The sequence below is a fragment of the Eucyclogobius newberryi genome, unplaced genomic scaffold (assembly GCF_026437365.1).
Source record: "Eucyclogobius newberryi isolate DKJ021-1_F unplaced genomic scaffold, fEucNew1.0.hap1 SCAF_9, whole genome shotgun sequence".
In the NCBI taxonomy this organism is placed as follows: domain Eukaryota; kingdom Metazoa; phylum Chordata; class Actinopteri; order Gobiiformes; family Gobiidae; genus Eucyclogobius; species Eucyclogobius newberryi.
The window spans coordinates 13,053,968-13,071,393 of record NW_027316532.1 but is presented as its reverse complement, the minus strand read 5'-3'; the positions used below and the strand labels follow the sequence as shown (position 1 = coordinate 13,071,393).

Below are 17,426 nucleotides of genomic sequence, written 5' to 3'. Positions count from 1 at the left end.
TCTTATGCGTGACTTTCTTCTTCATCAGATATTAAGGTGTTTTTGGTGAAAAATGCGTAAAGGCGGCTTTTTCTGATCGATACAGCGTGATCGATATAGTCCAGGGCTGCGTAAGCGGAGGGATACAACTGTGCGCGTCTGAGCACTTCAAATGTGACTGAAACAATGACTCCGCCTTCAGGTCAAACGTGCGGTTCCAGCAGGACTCTGTGTGGAGTGGAGCGTGTTAGCCACAGAGTGTGGAGCGTGTTAGCCACAGAGTGTGGAGCGTGTTAGCCACAGAGTGTGGAGCGTGTTAGCCACAGAGTGTGGAGCGTGTTAGCCACAGAGTGTGGAGCGTGTTAGCCACAGAGTGTGGAGCGGCGCGTGTTAGCCACAGAGTGTGGAGCGGCGCGTGTTAGCCACAGAGTGTGGAGCGGCGCGTGTTAGCCACAGAGTGTGGAGCGGCGCGTGTTAGCCACAGAGTGTGGAGCGGCGCGTGTTAGCCACAGAGTGTGGCGCGGAGCGTGTTAGCCGGCGCGGAGCGTGTTAGCCACAGAGTGTGAGAGTGTGGCACTCACCCTTGTCACGTTTCTGCAGTTGAAGATAGACTGTGAAGGACTCTGACTGGTCCAGGTTTAGACCTGGTTTAGTCCTGGTTTTGGCCTCGTTTAGACCTGGTTTTGGCCTCGTTTAGATCTAGTACAGTCATATTTGAGTCTTGGTTTAGTCCTGGTTTAGACCAGGGTTAGTCTTTGTTTTTGACCTGGTTTAGACCTGGGTTAGTCTTTGTTTGGACCTGGTTTTGTCCTGGTTTAGATCTAGTACAGTCATATTTGAGTCTTGGTTTAGACTTGGTTTAGTCTTGGTTTAGTCTTAGTTTAAACCTGGGTTAGTCTTTGTTTGGACCTGGTTTAGTTTTGGTTTAGTCCTGGTTTAGTCCAGGTTTGGACTTGGTTTGCTTCATTTGACATTTTGATTGAAAGAGTTCCTATAGAGACGCTCTAACGCCGTGAGACGCTCTAACGCCGTGAGACGCTCTAACGCCGTGAGACGCTCTAACGCCGTGAGACGCTCTAAATAGTACAGTGAGACGCTCTTGAGAGTACAGTGAGACGCTCTTGAGAGTACAGTGAGACTCTCTTGATAGTACAGTGAGACTCTCTTGATAGTACAGTGAGATTCCTACAGAATGAGACCATCCACTCTCCACGGGTTTGTTCTCTACAGCCTCCGGAGGAAAAAAAGTGCCACTTCTGACGCGCATACATCTTTGTTTTTAGCCACATAGCGCTAGCATGCGGTGACGTAGCAGACTTTGACATATTATTCCAGCCAATAAGAATAGCTTTAGAATGCGGGGCGGGACTTAGGGGTTCCACACACAGAATTGTCCATATTCACGTGCGTAAAGGCTGTAAAGAGACAGATTTCTCTGCAGTAGGCGACTAGATTTTACGCATAACGTTTTCTGATTTTATTAGCCTTTTGGACGCGCATTTTGTTAGATATATGTATTATTATACCAATACATAAATCAAATAAAAATTATATATATATATTTCCCCTCTATATGGGAAATTCATGGGTAAACTCATATTTACACATTTTCACATACATTGTTTTTAGCAGTTATAATAGGTATTAGTGGCCTACAAACATAAAAATGTATGTTTGGATTGCTTGTTCCGAATATACTTTTTGATAGAAAAAGGTCAAAGCACCAAAATGCCTGTTCCCAGAGATCTGAAACTTTACACAGTTGTTGTCATGACAACAGCATGTGCAGTGAACAGCATAAACACACAATGAAGTATGTCATGCTCAGGACCATTACATATTGACAATATTCAGGCGAGACTAAAAAAATGATGTTTTGTTCATGTTTGTGCTTCTGTAGTGTGAGTTAAGAAGCCCTAACAGTGTGACATCTGCACATCTGCAGAAACTAGAAGGCCTAAGCTTTCCCATGATGCATCACACTCGCATGTGGAACGTAACATCCTCTTTTAATAAGCAATGACATGTGGGTCCAACCTTTGTGCACAAGGGGAAATAGGTGGATGGAAACAGGTTAATAGTGCAGTGAGACGCTCTAACGCGTCCGAGTCCAGAGGGTCTGACATGTTCATCATGGACATTTCCACTGTGAGAGACAGAATCTAAAAAAAGAATATTTAAATAATTTATTTGTTTGTAGAAGAACTGAATAGTTTTCTACATCATTTATATTTAAAAGATTCAGCTGCATCATCTGGACACTGGAGCCACCATCAATCACCTCCTCTACATGGAGGACATCACGCTGGATGCTAAGAGCGAGCGGGACATTCACTCCCTGATCCACACCACCAGGATCTACAGCTAAGATATCACAATGTCATCGGGACTAATTTTATCATATTGTGTCATTATTACCTTAAATTTGCCATTTTGTCCTAAGCAAATTATGTCGTCTACTCACTCTGTGAAGAGCACTTCAGGTTGTTGTCTACTCCCTCTGTGAAGGGCACTTCAGGTTGTCGTCTACTCACTCTGTGAAGGGCACTTTAGGTTGTTGTCTACTCACTCTGTGAAGGGCACTTCAGGTTGTTGTCTACTCACTCTGTGAAGGGCACTTTAGGTTGTTGTCTACTCACTCTGTGAAGGGCACTTTAGGTTGTTGTCTACTCACTCTGTGAAGGGCACTTTAGGTTGTTGTCTACTCCCTCTGTGAAGGGCACTTTAGGTTGTTGTCTACTCACTCTGTGAAGGGCACTTTAGGTTGTTGTCTACTCACTCTGTGAAGGGCACTTTAGGTTGTTGTCTACTCACTCTGTGAAGGGCACTTTAGGTTGTCTACTCACTCTGTGAAGGGCACTTTAGGTTGTCTACTCACTCTGTGAAGGGCACTTTAGGTTGTTGTCTACTCACTCTGTGAAGGGCACTTTAGGTTGTTGTCTACTCACTCTGTGAAGGCCACTTTAAGTTGTTGTCTACTCACTCTGTGAAGGCCACTTTAAGTTGTTGTCTACTCACTCTGTGAAGGCCACTTTAAGTTGTTGTCTACTCACTCTGTGAAGGCCACTTTAAGTTGTTGTCTACTCACTCTGTGAAGGCCACTTCAGGTTGTTGTCTACTCACTCTGTGAAGGGCACTTTAGGTTGTTGTCTACTCACTCTGTGAAGGGCACTTTAGGTTGTCATCTACTCACTCTGTGAAGGGAACTTTAGGTGGTTGTCTACTCACTCTGTGAAGGGCACTTCAGGTTGTCGTCTACTCACACTGTGAAGGGCACTTTAGGTTGTCGTCTACTCACACTGTGAAGGGCACTTTAGGTTGTTGTCTACACTCACAATGACGCTTCCCTGTAATAACTGAAGCCTCTAAGCCCGGCTCTTGACCACTCCCTCACACATTTAAACTGCTGCTACAATTATATACAATTATGGTAATTAGTGCTCTCCCCAGGATTTGTTTAAAGGGAAGGTAAATATGCCTCATACAGGGTTGTAATTCCCTCCAAGGATGGTTTAAGGTACCTTCATCTAGAGATGCACAGATTCCAAAATTCTTGGCCGATACTGATTTCCGGTTTTTAAGGAGGTTGGACCTGCCAAAACCGATTTTTCCGATACCAATTTTCTATCTAGCCACTGATTTCTCCACAAACTACCCAGTATTATATATGTGAAAAAGGTGCATGTATGTGCATGACACGCGTTTTAGAATATAAAATGTAATTTATTTTGTGGAAAAATAGAAAAATAAATAACTATATATAAAAAATAATATATATATATATATACAGAACTATATGGCCTGGAGAAGAGTGGGGGACACAGAGGAAAAATGAGTCCATTTCTCCTTCAGAAGATGCAGCCCCAATGGTTCCAGATTGAAATCAAATGAACTATTTTCATATAGTAATTTATACATTTGTTATTTTACACATTCTTTTGAATGAGCTGGAACCCTCTGCAGGAGAGGAAACCGATGGAACATGAGGGTCAGTCCTAGAGCGCTGCCAGCACCTCCCTCTCAAAGCTGGAGGACTCTGGCTCCAGGACCTCTTCCTTGTGGGCCTACAAAAAACACACAATGCAATTTAGATGACACGGGCTAAAAAACAAATTGTAATCCAACCAAATGCTTTTACACACCTGTGGGTGCAGGAGCAGCAGGGGCAGGAGCAACAGCAACAGGAGCAGGAGCAACAGGAGCAGGAGCAACAGGAGCAGGAGCAACAGGAGCAGGGGCAACAGGAGCAGGGGCAACAGGAGCAGGAGCAACAGGAAGGTCTGAAGGCAAATCCAGATCTTCAAAAAGAACATTATACAGCAGTTATATTTTAGCCCAGTACATTTACTGCAATATTATTCAAACTTTTACTATTATAATACAGTATATTAAATGAGGCGCATTTGTTGCCAATATCATTTTCCAGTTTCATCAGCTCTTTGATAACTTAACACACTCACTAGAAGCACAATGAGTGTACACTATAAATTCTAGTGCACAGCTGATTGTGTAAACACTTTGAGGCTGTGGGACAATTAAATAGGCCTGACATTAGATTGTAGCCACTCATTTCACTGTTCGAGTCAGTAATTTAAGTTTTGTATCTACATAATGTATGTCTCAAATGCATCAAAGTATTTTTTAAAGTCTCATTTCAGGTGGATGAGATCTCTTGTTAGCATTAGCTCATAGCCTAGCTCTCTGCTAGTTGACGACGACGACGACGACAACAACAACCTCTTCTGACAGCCCTGCTGCTGCTTCTTCTGGCCCCTTCATGTGTCCCTACTCTTCTGCAGATAACTCTGAAACCAAAGTTGAACAAATCTGAACTTTTCTGCCACGAACGATTTTAACGCCTTGAAGCTTATGCGCCTGTCAAAGAGTCTAGAGCGGAAAACTACAAAACGCACCCTCTGCGCCGCGCTCCACGGCGAAAAAGCAGGAATCGCGCCGCGGGAAACGCAGGAGGTGTTCGACGCGCGTTTACATAGACTTTGAATGTAAACTGGACACTGCCGCGCTCTGAAAGAGTCTTGTAGTTTTTAGCTGTTTGGCTCTGGGCGCGCTGAGCTGCTACGCACCGCGCATGCGGGTCAGTTTGGATCGGCCGAAAACCGGCAAATACGACATGGACCGGCCGGTCACCAGAATCTGTGACCGGCCGGCTGGTGTATAGGCCTAAACACACTATTACATGGTGTATAAGTCTAAACATACTATTAGATGGTGTATAAGTCTAAACACACTATTACATGGTGTATAGGCCTAAACACACTATTACATGGTGTATAAGTCTAAACATACTATTAGATGGTGTATAAGTCTAAACATACTATTAGATGGTGTATAAGTCTAAACACACTATTACATGGTGTATAGGCCTAAACACACTATTACATGGTGTATAAGTCTAAACACACTATTACATGGTGTATAGGCCTAAACACACTATTACATGGTGTATAAGTCTAAACACACTATTAGATGGTGTATAGGCCTAAACACACTATTACATGGTGTATAAGTCTAAACATACTATTAGATGGTGTATAAGTCTAAACACACTATTACATGGTGTATAGGCCTAAACACACTATTACATGGTGTATATTACATCGTTTATAGGAGCTCCTGGGCTGATAGTCCCAGTGTCTGAGACATTCTTCCAAAACCGCTCGCACTGCCTTCCATCCATCAGGAAGTTGGCGCTCCTCCTGCAGATGGAGTCGGCGCTCCTACCGCAGGTGGAGTCGGCGCTCCTACCGCAGGTGGAGTCGGCGCTCCTACCGCAGGTGGAGTCGGCGCTCCTACCGCAGGTGGAGTCGGCGCTCCTACCGCAGGTGGAGTCGGCGCTCCTACCGCAGGTGGAGTCGGGCACATGGAGCTGGGAGAGCTTGGACTTGAGGTGGGGCGACACCAGGCGCTCAGCTGGTTTAGTCGTGATGTGAGGAAGATTTGTGCTGTTGATTTTCAGCTGTCATTAGTATAGAATATAGTATACATAGTATAATGTTTGGATGGATACATTGGCTGCATTTGAGACGGGGACAAAGTGCATTCTACTGTGTTCAGACTAACCCCAGTACACATTTTGTGGTGGCCCCGCCCTGATAAGGTTACACACAGGTGGGGTTTCCACTCGCCTTTCCGTTGGAGAGAATTAGGGCAAACTGGAACTCATTCTGAGCCTTTCTGCCTCAAATCACCTTCATTACAAATATGTGCTTACATTAGCATATCGGGGCTACAAGCTTTTGTTTATTTCCCCATGGTAATTCCCCCTGCTGCCAATAGATGGAGCGCCACACAAATTCAGATGAGGGAATGCCGGACTGAAAGAAAATCATGAAGCCAAACAAAGGGTGCATCCTCTCTAATAACATCTATTTGGCTCCTTGTGGTGTCGGTGGCACATAATGCACTGCACACTGTATCAAGCTAGCATCAAGCCAGCATCATAGGTTTAGCTCATGCAGGACTTCATGTTCTCACAGACCTTTGTCACATATGTCACACTTATAGCATTCTTTCATGGGTATTCTTAAAATCTTTATGAATAGAAGTGAAGCGATACTTAGCGTTAGCCTCATCCAGGTGATAAATAAAAAAAAAACACTCCTCTTTGGTGTGTTTGTAGTCAAGGTAACGGAGTTTGACACATCACATGTGTCATCGGCTCAGGTTGATAAGATACGATAACCTTTATTTGTACCACAATCCGGAAATTCCAGTGTTGCAACACAGATCAGGCACAGAAACGGATCAGGCACAGAAGTAAATAAAATTAAAACCCATAACTTATAAAAAACACACTCTTGTAGAAAAACTCTTAATAAAAATAAAAATAACTCTTATTCACAGCTGTTATGGACAGAACATATTTCACCAGGGATGATTGACATGTCACAGTATTGCACATGATTATGAAGCTGAATGACACATGTTCAGGGCAGTGTTTGTTATAAAGTCTGACAGCAGCAGAAGGACAGACTGTGAAAAATCTCCTTCACACAGCGAGGGTGGATCAGTCACTGAAGCGTCTCTCCAGAGTGGACAGAGTGTCCTGCAGGGGGCGACACTCATGGTCCAGCGTAGATGTGAGTTTAGCCAGGACCCTTCTGTCCCCCACCTCCTGCACCGAGTCCAGAGCACAGCCCAGGACAGAGCTTTGTCCAGCTTCTTCCTCTCCCTCTCTGTGATGCTGCTGCTCCAGCAAGCCACACATACAGGAGCTGATGCCACCACAGAGTCAGAGAAGGTCTTCAGGAGTGGCCCTGTCACTCCAAAAGACCTGAGTCTCCTCAGGAGGTAGAGTCCACTCTGGCTCTTCCTGTACAGTCTGTGTTATGAGTCCAGTCCAGTTTGTGGTTCAGATGAATACCAGGTCCTTGTATGAGTCACTTTCTCAATGTCCCGTCCCTGGATGTTCTCTTGTGAGGGCGGCGTGGCCTGTCCCGTCCCTGGATGTTCTCTGGTGAGGGGGGCGTGGCCTGTCCCGTCCCTGGATGTTCTCTGGTGAGGGGGGCGTTGCCTGTCCCGTCCCTGGATGTTCTCTGGTGAGGGGGGCGTGGCCTGTCCCGTCCCTGGATGTTCTCTGGTGAGGGGGGCGTGGCGTCTGTGGGAGTCCACCACCATCTCCTTGGTCTTCCCCGCGTTGATGAGGAGGTGGTTCCACAAAGTCCTGCTCCAGTCCTCTGTCCTCCACATTGATATACAGTGAACCCTCGTTTATCGCGGGGGTTACGTTCCAAGAAGAACCCGCGGGAGTCGAAATCCGCGAAGTAGAAACCTTTATTTTTTTACAGTTATTATACAATGAAATACTCCATAAAACATTGAAAGCAAGGAACAAAACCTTTTTACAGGCCCAAGCATTTGTTTAACAAATAAAAGTACTGTATAAACGTTTGTACTGTACTCTCACCGCTCTCTCCTGCAGCTCACATGCGCGCTCTCACCGGCGCGCTCTCACCGGCCGCTCACACGCGCGCTCTCACCGGCCGCTCACACGCGCGCTCTCACCGGCGTGTCCCGCCGCTCACACGCGCGCTCTCACCGGCCTCGCAAACTTCAATTTGGCAAGCGGTTTTACGTACGTGTACATATTAATCCATAACGTTATTGACACACAGGTAAAGAAGACGCGGAGAGACTGTTTAGCCAGAATACAGAACACAATGCATGATGAAAAATCCGTGAAGCAGCGAGTCCGCGAAAAGTGAACCGCGATATAGCGAGGGATCACTGTATACATATATATTTGGCCGGGCTTGTCTAGGTCCAGATACTTTGAGCCACTCTCCTCAGGCAGGAGGCCACGCCCCTCAGACAGGAGGCCACTCCCCTCAGGCAGGAGGCCACTCCCCTCAGGCAGGAGGCCAGAACCAGAACCACCTCCACTAGAACAGTTTCTCTCCCTCTGCTGTTGGACTCATGAACACTTCTTAAGCACCTGTCACTCACTCACTGTCACTTCTTAATGCACCACATACTTTATGTTCATATCATGCCTTTTTCTAACCTTATTTTAACTTCACTTATTTTTTTATTTATCTGGAGCTATTCATAGTTCAGTGTTTTGTCGTTTGTGTTGCATAGTTCATATGTTTGTGAATTTTGTTCATTGACAAATGGCAATAAACCTTATTCTGATTCTGACATAGGCTTAATGTAAACAGGAGTTATGACTTATGTATTTGAAGTAATATTGTAATGATGGAGCTGCCTAAAATATGAGATGAAGTTAGGGATGATTTATCCCATGTCAAATCGGATGGCGGCCATTTTCATCATGTTAAAGATGGCGTCCCTGTGTGTGCGAGACCCCTGACACCAGGAGCACCTCACCACAGGAGCACCTCACCACAGGAGCACCCCCACCACAGGAGCACCCCCACCACACCACAGGAGCACCCCACCACACCACAGGAGCACCCCACCACACCACAGGAGCACCCCACCACACCACAGGAGCACCCTCACCTAGGGATGCAAACCCACGTTCAGGTTCAAGTCCGGATTCGAATCCAGAGGTTTAGGTTTAGGTCCGGACCTGAATCCATGCCATATTTGCATAATGTTACAACAGCATAACACAAGCTACTTGGCTCAATTAAGTGGAAGACACATGAACAAGGACGACTATCAAACACAAAGCTTAACTGCAGATTGAAATAAACTCAACTTGTCTGGTTTATTCACAGTTTTTAACAGAAGTTACAACTTACAAATCACAAGCTACTAGCTAGCAGCTAAACTATAGCTTAACAGCTAACACACATTCATGTGTTTTACTTGAGGAACAACTTCTGAACAAGAGCATGTTGAGTATTGTTGACAGGGTCAGTCTGGGTCAAGGGTCAAAGCAGCTGTTTCATATGATACTATGTTTTGCCTTTAGATACATTTCCACTCTTTAATTTTGCAGATCCATTGGCATCAAAAGTCAGGTAAAAACCTTCAAACAGACAATACACCAGTGTAAATAATGAAGTCAGTGTAAAATAACAGTTACAAAAACTAGCATAAAAGTCAACTAGAATCACTATAAAGAAATCAACTTAGCAGTATCAAAAGTAGAATATGAAAATATTTTACACAACAAATCAAAATAATACATCATATTAGCAGCATTAAACACCAGATCATATTTAACAACTGTAGAATACAAATACAATATACTATTACAAAATATAAACTCCAATTAATTAATGCAGCAGTTAAGCAATATTACTTTGACTCAGTATTTACTTAATGCCAAATACATCACACCACAACATAACACTTAAGTTATTTCATTCATATTTACACCCAGACCAAAGCACAACCCAGACAAGACCAAGCTGACCCCGCCCCTTTAACCATCACAACATCGCATGCGGCGGCCACAGCTTTAACAGTTCATATAAAGCCAGCGATCTCACCGGCTGCTGTACAATGTTCACATGTGGATACACGGTTCTGCGCTGTCTCTCGCATCTTTAAACTTATTTCGCCGGCTTCAACTTCTGCCCGGAAGACGCGTGCGTCACTATTTAGGGTCCGTGTGCGCTATTGACGGCGGCGCATGGCAGTGTTTACGTCGTTTCCAGCGCGAATTTCGCCATCAATGGAAGGTTTAAGATGGTTTAGATTCAAGTCCAGATCCGGTCCGTCGTAGCGGTACGCATCCCTACCCTCACCACAGGAGCACCCTCACCACAGGAGCACCCTCACCACAGGAGGATCTCCACCACAGGAGGATCTCCACCACAGGAGCACCCTCACCACAGGAGCACCCCACCACAGGAGCACCCTCACCACAGGAGGACCCCCACTACAGGAGGAACTATATCCCACCCGATGCTAACGCTAAACTGGCAATACATGCTGCCATTAGCAAACAACAGACATCACATCCGGAGGCAGCCTTTATTGTTGCGGGTGACTTCAACCACTCCAACCTGAAGACTGTCCTCCCTAAATTTTATCAACATGTCTCCTGCCCTACAAGAGGAATCAAGACTTTGGACCATGTTTACACTAACATGGCTGGTGCTTACAAAGCAGTCCCCCTCCCCCACCTTGGACAGTCTGACCACCTCTCTTTGTTTTTAATCCCCAAGTACTCACCACTCATCAAATGTGTGAAACCCACAGTGAGGACAGTTAAAGTGTGGCCAGAGGGAGCAGACTCTGAACTACAGCAGCGGTTTGAACACACAGACTGGAGTGTGTTTGCTACCCAGACCACACTGGACTCCCACACGGACATTGACTTTTATGCCTCCTCTGTGCTGGACTTCATCAACACCAGCATCAACAGTGTCACCACTCACAAACAGATTACTACATTCCCGAACCAGAAGCCGTGGATGAACAGAGAAGTCCGCCTACAGCTGAAGGCACGTGACGCCGCCTTCAAATCTGGCGATGCACAGGCTTACTCTTCATCCAGGGCTGACCTGAAGAGGGGCATCAGGGAGGCCAAGTACAGCCACAAGCTAAGGATTGAGGAGCACTTTAAGAACAACTCCGATCCCCGACGCATGTGGCAGGGCATCCAGGCCATAACTGACTACAAACCCACCAACACCACCCCAACATCCAACGACGCCTCCTTCCTGGACGAGCTTAACAGCTTTTATGCTCTCTTTGAGAGGGATAACCAGGAGCCAGCCATCAAGGCTGTGCTCACGACAGGACACCAACCCCTCACACTCTCCTTCACCGACGTATCTGCTGCACTGAGTAGGACCAATGCACGTAAGGCTGCTGGCCCCGATGGCATCCCTGGACGTGTGCTCAGGACCTGTGCTGGGCAGCTAGCTGGGGTCTTGACTGACATTTTCAACCTGTCACTGGCCCAAGCAGCTGTCCCCACATGCTTCAAAACCACCTCCATCGTGCCAGTGCCAAAACATTCCAAAGCTGAGAGCCTCAACGACTTCCGCCCTGTTGCACTCATGAAGTGCTTCGAGAGGCTGGTCCTGGCTCACCTCAAAACCTGCCTACCACCCACACTGGACCCCTTCCAATTTGCCTACCGCTAGAATAGGAGCACGGAGGATGCCATCTCTACGGCACTACACTCCGCCCTTGCTCACCTGGACAATAACAACACCTATGTGAGAATGCTGTTCATTGACTTTAGCTCATCATTCAACACCATCATCCCCTCCAAACTGATTACCAAACTCAGTGACCTGGGTATCGATGCTTCCCTCTGAAACTGGTTTCTGGACTTTCTAACCAACAGACCCCAGTTTGTTAGGCTGGAAAACCACACCTCCTCTACACTCATCCTGAACACCGGCGTCCCACAGGGCTGTGTGCTGAGTCCTCTCCTCTACTCCCTCTTCACCCATGACTGCACACCTGTACATGGTTCTAATACCGTTTGCAGACGACACAACGGTGGTTGGCCTCATCAGCAACAACGATGAGACGGCGTATAGAGAAGAGGTTCAGCATCTGGCAGAGTGGTGCGCCGCCAACAACCTGGCTCTCAATACCAAGAAGACCAAAGAGCTCATCGTGGACTTCAGGAAGAAGAGTTGCACACACACCCCCATCCTTATCGACGGGACGGAGGTTGAGCGTGTCACCAGCTTCAAGTTCCTGGGTGTCCACATCTCCGAGGATCTCTCTTGGTCTCTCAACACCTCAACCCTGGTCAAGAAGGCACACCAGCGTCTCTTCTTCCTGAGGAGGTGAAGAACCTCCTGAATTCTTCTTCATCTCTTCTTACTCATCATCTGCACCTCCCTCTACTGCTGCCAGTCCTCCTGTCAGTTTCTACTTTTACTGCTCATACCCCATACTGCCCCCTACTGTACATTCTGTATTTATTCACTGATTCACTTTACATACTCTGCACTTTTAACTGCTGTTTTGCACTTCTGGTTGATGCTAACTGCATTTCGTTGTCTTAGTACCTGTACTCTGTGCAATGACAATAAAGTTGACTCTAATCTAAAAAAAAAAAACTAGAATCCTTCTTATTGTAACATGGTGCTTTAAGCGGTAGAGTTAGTGTTGGGGTAACTCACTATAACAGACAACACTGATATATGACATTATTCATTAACACTAATAATATCACATGTGTGTGAGGCTCGCGGCTCGCGTGTGAGGCTCGTGTGTGTGTGTGAGGCTCGCGTGTGAGGGCAAAATTGAAGGTACCCAAAAACTGCCAAAAAAGCTCCGGACCCCGAAGGGTTAAAGAAAGCGACTAAGGGCTTGGTTTATGGTCGGCCTGTTGCAAGGCCTCTGGACGCCGCCGTCACTGAGCATGTGGATCTTCAGGATTTTAGGGTAATTATACTCGTTTCCTGCTCACACATTTGTACCAAGATGTAATGTCTATTCTCTGGGACGAGCCATTATATTGTGGACAATATGTGGAGCGTTTTAGGTAATTAATGTAACGTTCATATTTATATTTAAAGTGGCTTCATCTGAAGCTTGTTCAGTAAAACATTAATTATTCTCGGTCTCATTCTCTGAAGAACACAATTCATTGACCGACAATTATAATTCTATAAAGATTGATACAAAGTCTCTATAAACTAGGATGATTGTGTGTGGTTTAATAAACAAAGAAATAAAGTGGAGGAGTTCAAGTATCTCGGGGTCTTGTTCACGAGTGAGGGAAGGATGGAGCGTGAGATTGACAGTTCGATCGGTGCAGCAGCTGCAGTGATGCAGTCGCTGCATCGGACCATTGTGGTGAAGAGGGAGCTGAGCCGAAAGGCAAAGCTCTCTATTTACCGGTCGGCCTACGAAAGAACAAGATCGTGGATACAAGCGGTCGAAATGAGTTTCCTCCGCCGTGTGGCTGGGCGCTCCCTTAGAGATAAGGTGAGAAGCTCAGCCACACGGGGGGAGCTCGGAGTAGAGCCGCTGCTCCTCCACGTCGAGAGGAGCCAGCTGAGGTGGCTCGGGCATCTTTTCCGGATGCCTCCTGGGCGCCTCCCTCGGGAGGTGTTTCAGGCATGTCCCGGTGGGACAAGAGGCCTCGGGGAAGACCCAGGACACGCTGGAGAGTCTGAGTCTCGAGATGTCTCTCGGCTGGCCTGGGAACGCCTCTGGATCCCCCCGGAGGAGTTGGAGTTGAAGTGTCTGGGGAGAAGGAAGTCTGGGAGTCCCTGCTCAGACTGCTGCCCCCGCGACCCGGCCCCGGATAAAGCGGCAGAAAATGGATGGATGGATATAAAAGTAATAAATGACACATTTGGTTCCACAGGTGCAAATGCAGTTTAAAGGTGCCATAACGTGCTTTTTTCACGTTTCGTAGTCTATCCTAAGTGTATAATTGATAATAATAAGGGTTGTGCAACACCCTTAACATAATAGTTAAGAAATATCACCCAGACCTTGGACCCCCTCACCAACCCGGAAATGCAGACGGCTTGGTTTGAGATTCGCCCCCACCCTTTGCGAAGAGCGATCTGGCTCCCCCGCCCACCCGTGACGTAGCCCCACAGCTGTCTGCGCCGCGCTCCTGCTGCGCGAGTGAGTGAGAAACGATAGAACTTCAGATCAACATTACTTTGAGCCGAAATAAATCTGGTGTTTATTATACAGCGTGCACAGAACAGATAAAGGAGATAGTCTGTAGTATAACTAAACACTGCGGGAATCAATCAAAAAAACACTCTGGGTACATATGAAGCACAAATAGCAATGTACGTCTTTGCATCCTCAGAGTTCTTTGTGTCCTTGGAGTTGTCCGGGGTGCTGATGCTTGAGCAGGTTTAGCATTTGAAGAGTTTGATGAGTCCAGGGTCCGTTGAATTGTGCATTTTCTGATGAAGATTTTTGAGTTGTTTGGTGAAAGCCGAGTTTGGGAGACTATGTACAGGACAATGCAGCCTCCCCCACCAGGGAGGCTGCATTGTCCTGTACATAGGGGCCCCTGTGGGGGTCCCCGACCTGGTGTGTCGTCCTGGCAGGTCACGATGGAAGAAGAGAGCGAGAGCAGAACTGAGTCTGCTCTTTTATCGACTTGGGAGGAGGGGCCTAGTGGGAGTGGCTTTAACTCTTGATCAAACTTATTCTCATTTTGGGCAAATTTAACTCAAACCAGCAAAAAGGACTTGTGACCATAATAAAATCACAACATTGTCAACGAACACACATCAATAGCAGGTAATGAGAAAGTACATTAAGTACGACATGAACACACTTCAAACCAGTTCTTGTGGCAAACGAAACTAAAACATGATTTAGTCACAAGTTTAGATCACACAGTCAGCATCAAGTCTGTTTAGATGTGAAATATAGTAATTAAGAAACTTAGTCCTGAGGATTGTCTCTTATCAGATTCAGGGGGAGGGGCTCCGGTGAGGGGGAGGGGCTCGGGTGAGGACCGGGTCCTCTCTGTGGGGGGTTGTCCCTTTACACTCAACACTAGGCTTTGATTTCTGCAACAGTGTGTTGAGCTGTGAAAAGGTGCTGTCTTTTAAAGGTCTTTTTGGGACATATGGGTCCACTACAGTATTATAGGTCTTAGATGCTGGTTCAGAGCCGGTTTCGGAGTCAAAGAGCGATGCGCACGGTCAATGTGTGGACAATAAAGGCTTATCTTATCTGATCTTCATTTTCCCAGCTTTTGTTAGAAGTTTGAGATGTTTGGGGATCAGGTCTGCATGTACCACACTTTTACCTTCAGTCTCTTCTGGAATGCTGACAATCTGCAGATTACAACTGTGATCACGATTTTCTAGATCATCCAGTTTGTCTGTCAAAACACGCTCCTGGTTTGTCGCCTCTGCCTCTGGTTTAGTAGAGACGGGTCAAGATCACATTTCAGAACCGGCTCTGAGCATCTGGAGGTGTTCTAGTCCTCTGACTATGTCTTCTCCCTCTCGCCCTCAGGAACCAGACACAGTGCTCATCTCTGCATGACCAGAGTGACCGCATGTGCTTGGGGTTCCTCTCGCCCTCCTCACTGCCATCTCCAGGGACCTCCCTCTCCAAGCAGCTCCTCCCAGGCCGTGGTGGTCTTCACCGCATGGCTGGAGCAGACTTGAAATGAAGCTTCAGGCCGTCATGGAGAACCTTCACCGGCAGCAGAGAGCCAAGCTGCTGATGGAACAGCAGCTCCAGCAGCAGCTCCAGCAGCAACAGCTCCAGCAGCAGCAGCTCCAGCAGCAGCAGCAGCTCCAGCAGCAGCAGCTCCGGGCGGGGTCGGGGGACCAGCCCATGGTTAGCCCCCCGCGGGACCCTGAGAACACACAGATGGCGGCGCTGGCAGCCATGAGGGCAGCTGCGGCCGGCCTACAGAGAGTGTCCGACAGCCCCATGTCTGAGCACAGTGGGGACGATGACGAGGACGAGGAGGACGAGGACCACTACAAGGACATGATCGACTCGGACGAGGAGGAGCACATGTGAGTATGTGAAAGAAAGAGGGGCACGTTATCTCCAGGTCCAAACGTGGTTATATCGAACTGTCACATCTTTCAATGAAGACTTTTCTTTTGGCTCCATCAGACGTGACCTGAGAGTCCTGGAATATGATGCTTAGATTGGTCTGGACCTGCTGGTCCTGCTGGTCCTGCTGGTCCTGCTGGTCCTGCTGGACCTGCTGGTCTACTCTTGAAGCAATGTCATTTAATGAAATCCATCATCTGATCAAATGACATTTTCACCAGCCTTAAAAACAATTCTAACGACATTGGAATGTGTCCATTATTTAATTGCTACACTTTAATTGCCTTTATAAAGTTTTTATCATGCTTCAGATCAAATACAAATGAAATTAAAATACACCACCTATATCATGGTGCTAAAATATTTATAAATATTACCGGAATATCGGAGGAGCTGGAGGAAGTGTCTGGGGAGAGGGAAGTCTGGGAGTCCCTGCTTAGACTGCGGCCCCTGGGACCCGGCCCCGGATAAGCAGAAGAAGCTGGATGGATGATATTACTGTCTTGGACAAATTTAAATTTCACTTTAAAAAAAATCCATTTATTTTTACAACTGTATCTTTAAAAATGTCCATATTTAAAGGTTGAATGGACGATTTTTTGGGCATAAATCTGAGTCTTATTTCCTCGTGGCGTGGACTGCGATTAGTCCTGCCACGTATCAATCATAAAACGCGCCTACCGCTCACCTGCAGCCGCGTGCGGATTGTCCCACATTTCCGCGTGTCTAAGCGCATTGCTCTATCATAATATAGTTCCCTCAGTGTACGGGACAAAATGAAAGACTGTTCGAGCTGACTCAGAAGTGGACAGACGAGCGATGCGATCCATCGCGCTAAGAAACAAACGCACGTGTGTGTTTTATCGGTCCGCACGGGGGAGTGTGCACGCGCACTTCTGCCTGCGTTCTCAAATCGCCGAAAAATCGTCCATTGCGCCTTTAATCTGTTAAAAGAATATATATATATATATATATATATATATATATATATATATATATATATATATATATATATATATATATATATATATATTATACATATTATATATATTATACATATTATATATATTATATATATTATATATAATATATATATATATAATACATATATATATATATATATATATATATATATATATAATACATATAATATATATATATATATAATATATATATATATATATATATATATATATATATATATATAATATATAATATATATATATATATATAATATATAATATATATATATAATATATAATATATATATATAATATATAATATATAATATAGCGGCTGCTCGGAGCTGTGGTCGCAAGGTCTCCGGTGCCTGTCGTGGTGGCAACCCCCGAACCCGGTGGTGGACACCGGAAGTAAGGGATGCCGTCAGACTGAAGAAGGAGGCCTATCAGGCCACTCTGGCTTGTAGGTCTCCGGAGGTCATCGACAGGTATCGGCAGGCCAAGCGAGCCGCGGCTCGTGCTGTCGCAGAGGCAAAAACCCGGGCCTGGGAGGAGTTCGGGGAG

The 17,426-nt window shown here is 46.1% G+C and overlaps 1 protein-coding gene across 1 annotated transcript in view; it reads left to right on the top strand.

Annotated features, from left to right (window-relative positions):
• Nucleotides 1-15,437: 15,437 nt before the first annotated feature.
• The window catches only part of arid3a (AT-rich interactive domain 3A), a 42,253-nt gene continuing 40,264 nt past the window's right edge, over nucleotides 15,438-17,426 (top strand). The window contains exon 1 of the mRNA XM_072439225.1: nucleotides 15,438-15,857. Coding sequence (XP_072295326.1) covers nucleotides 15,499-15,857 — 359 coding nt within the window. The 5' untranslated portion in view covers nucleotides 15,438-15,498. The remainder of the gene's footprint in view (nucleotides 15,858-17,426) is intronic.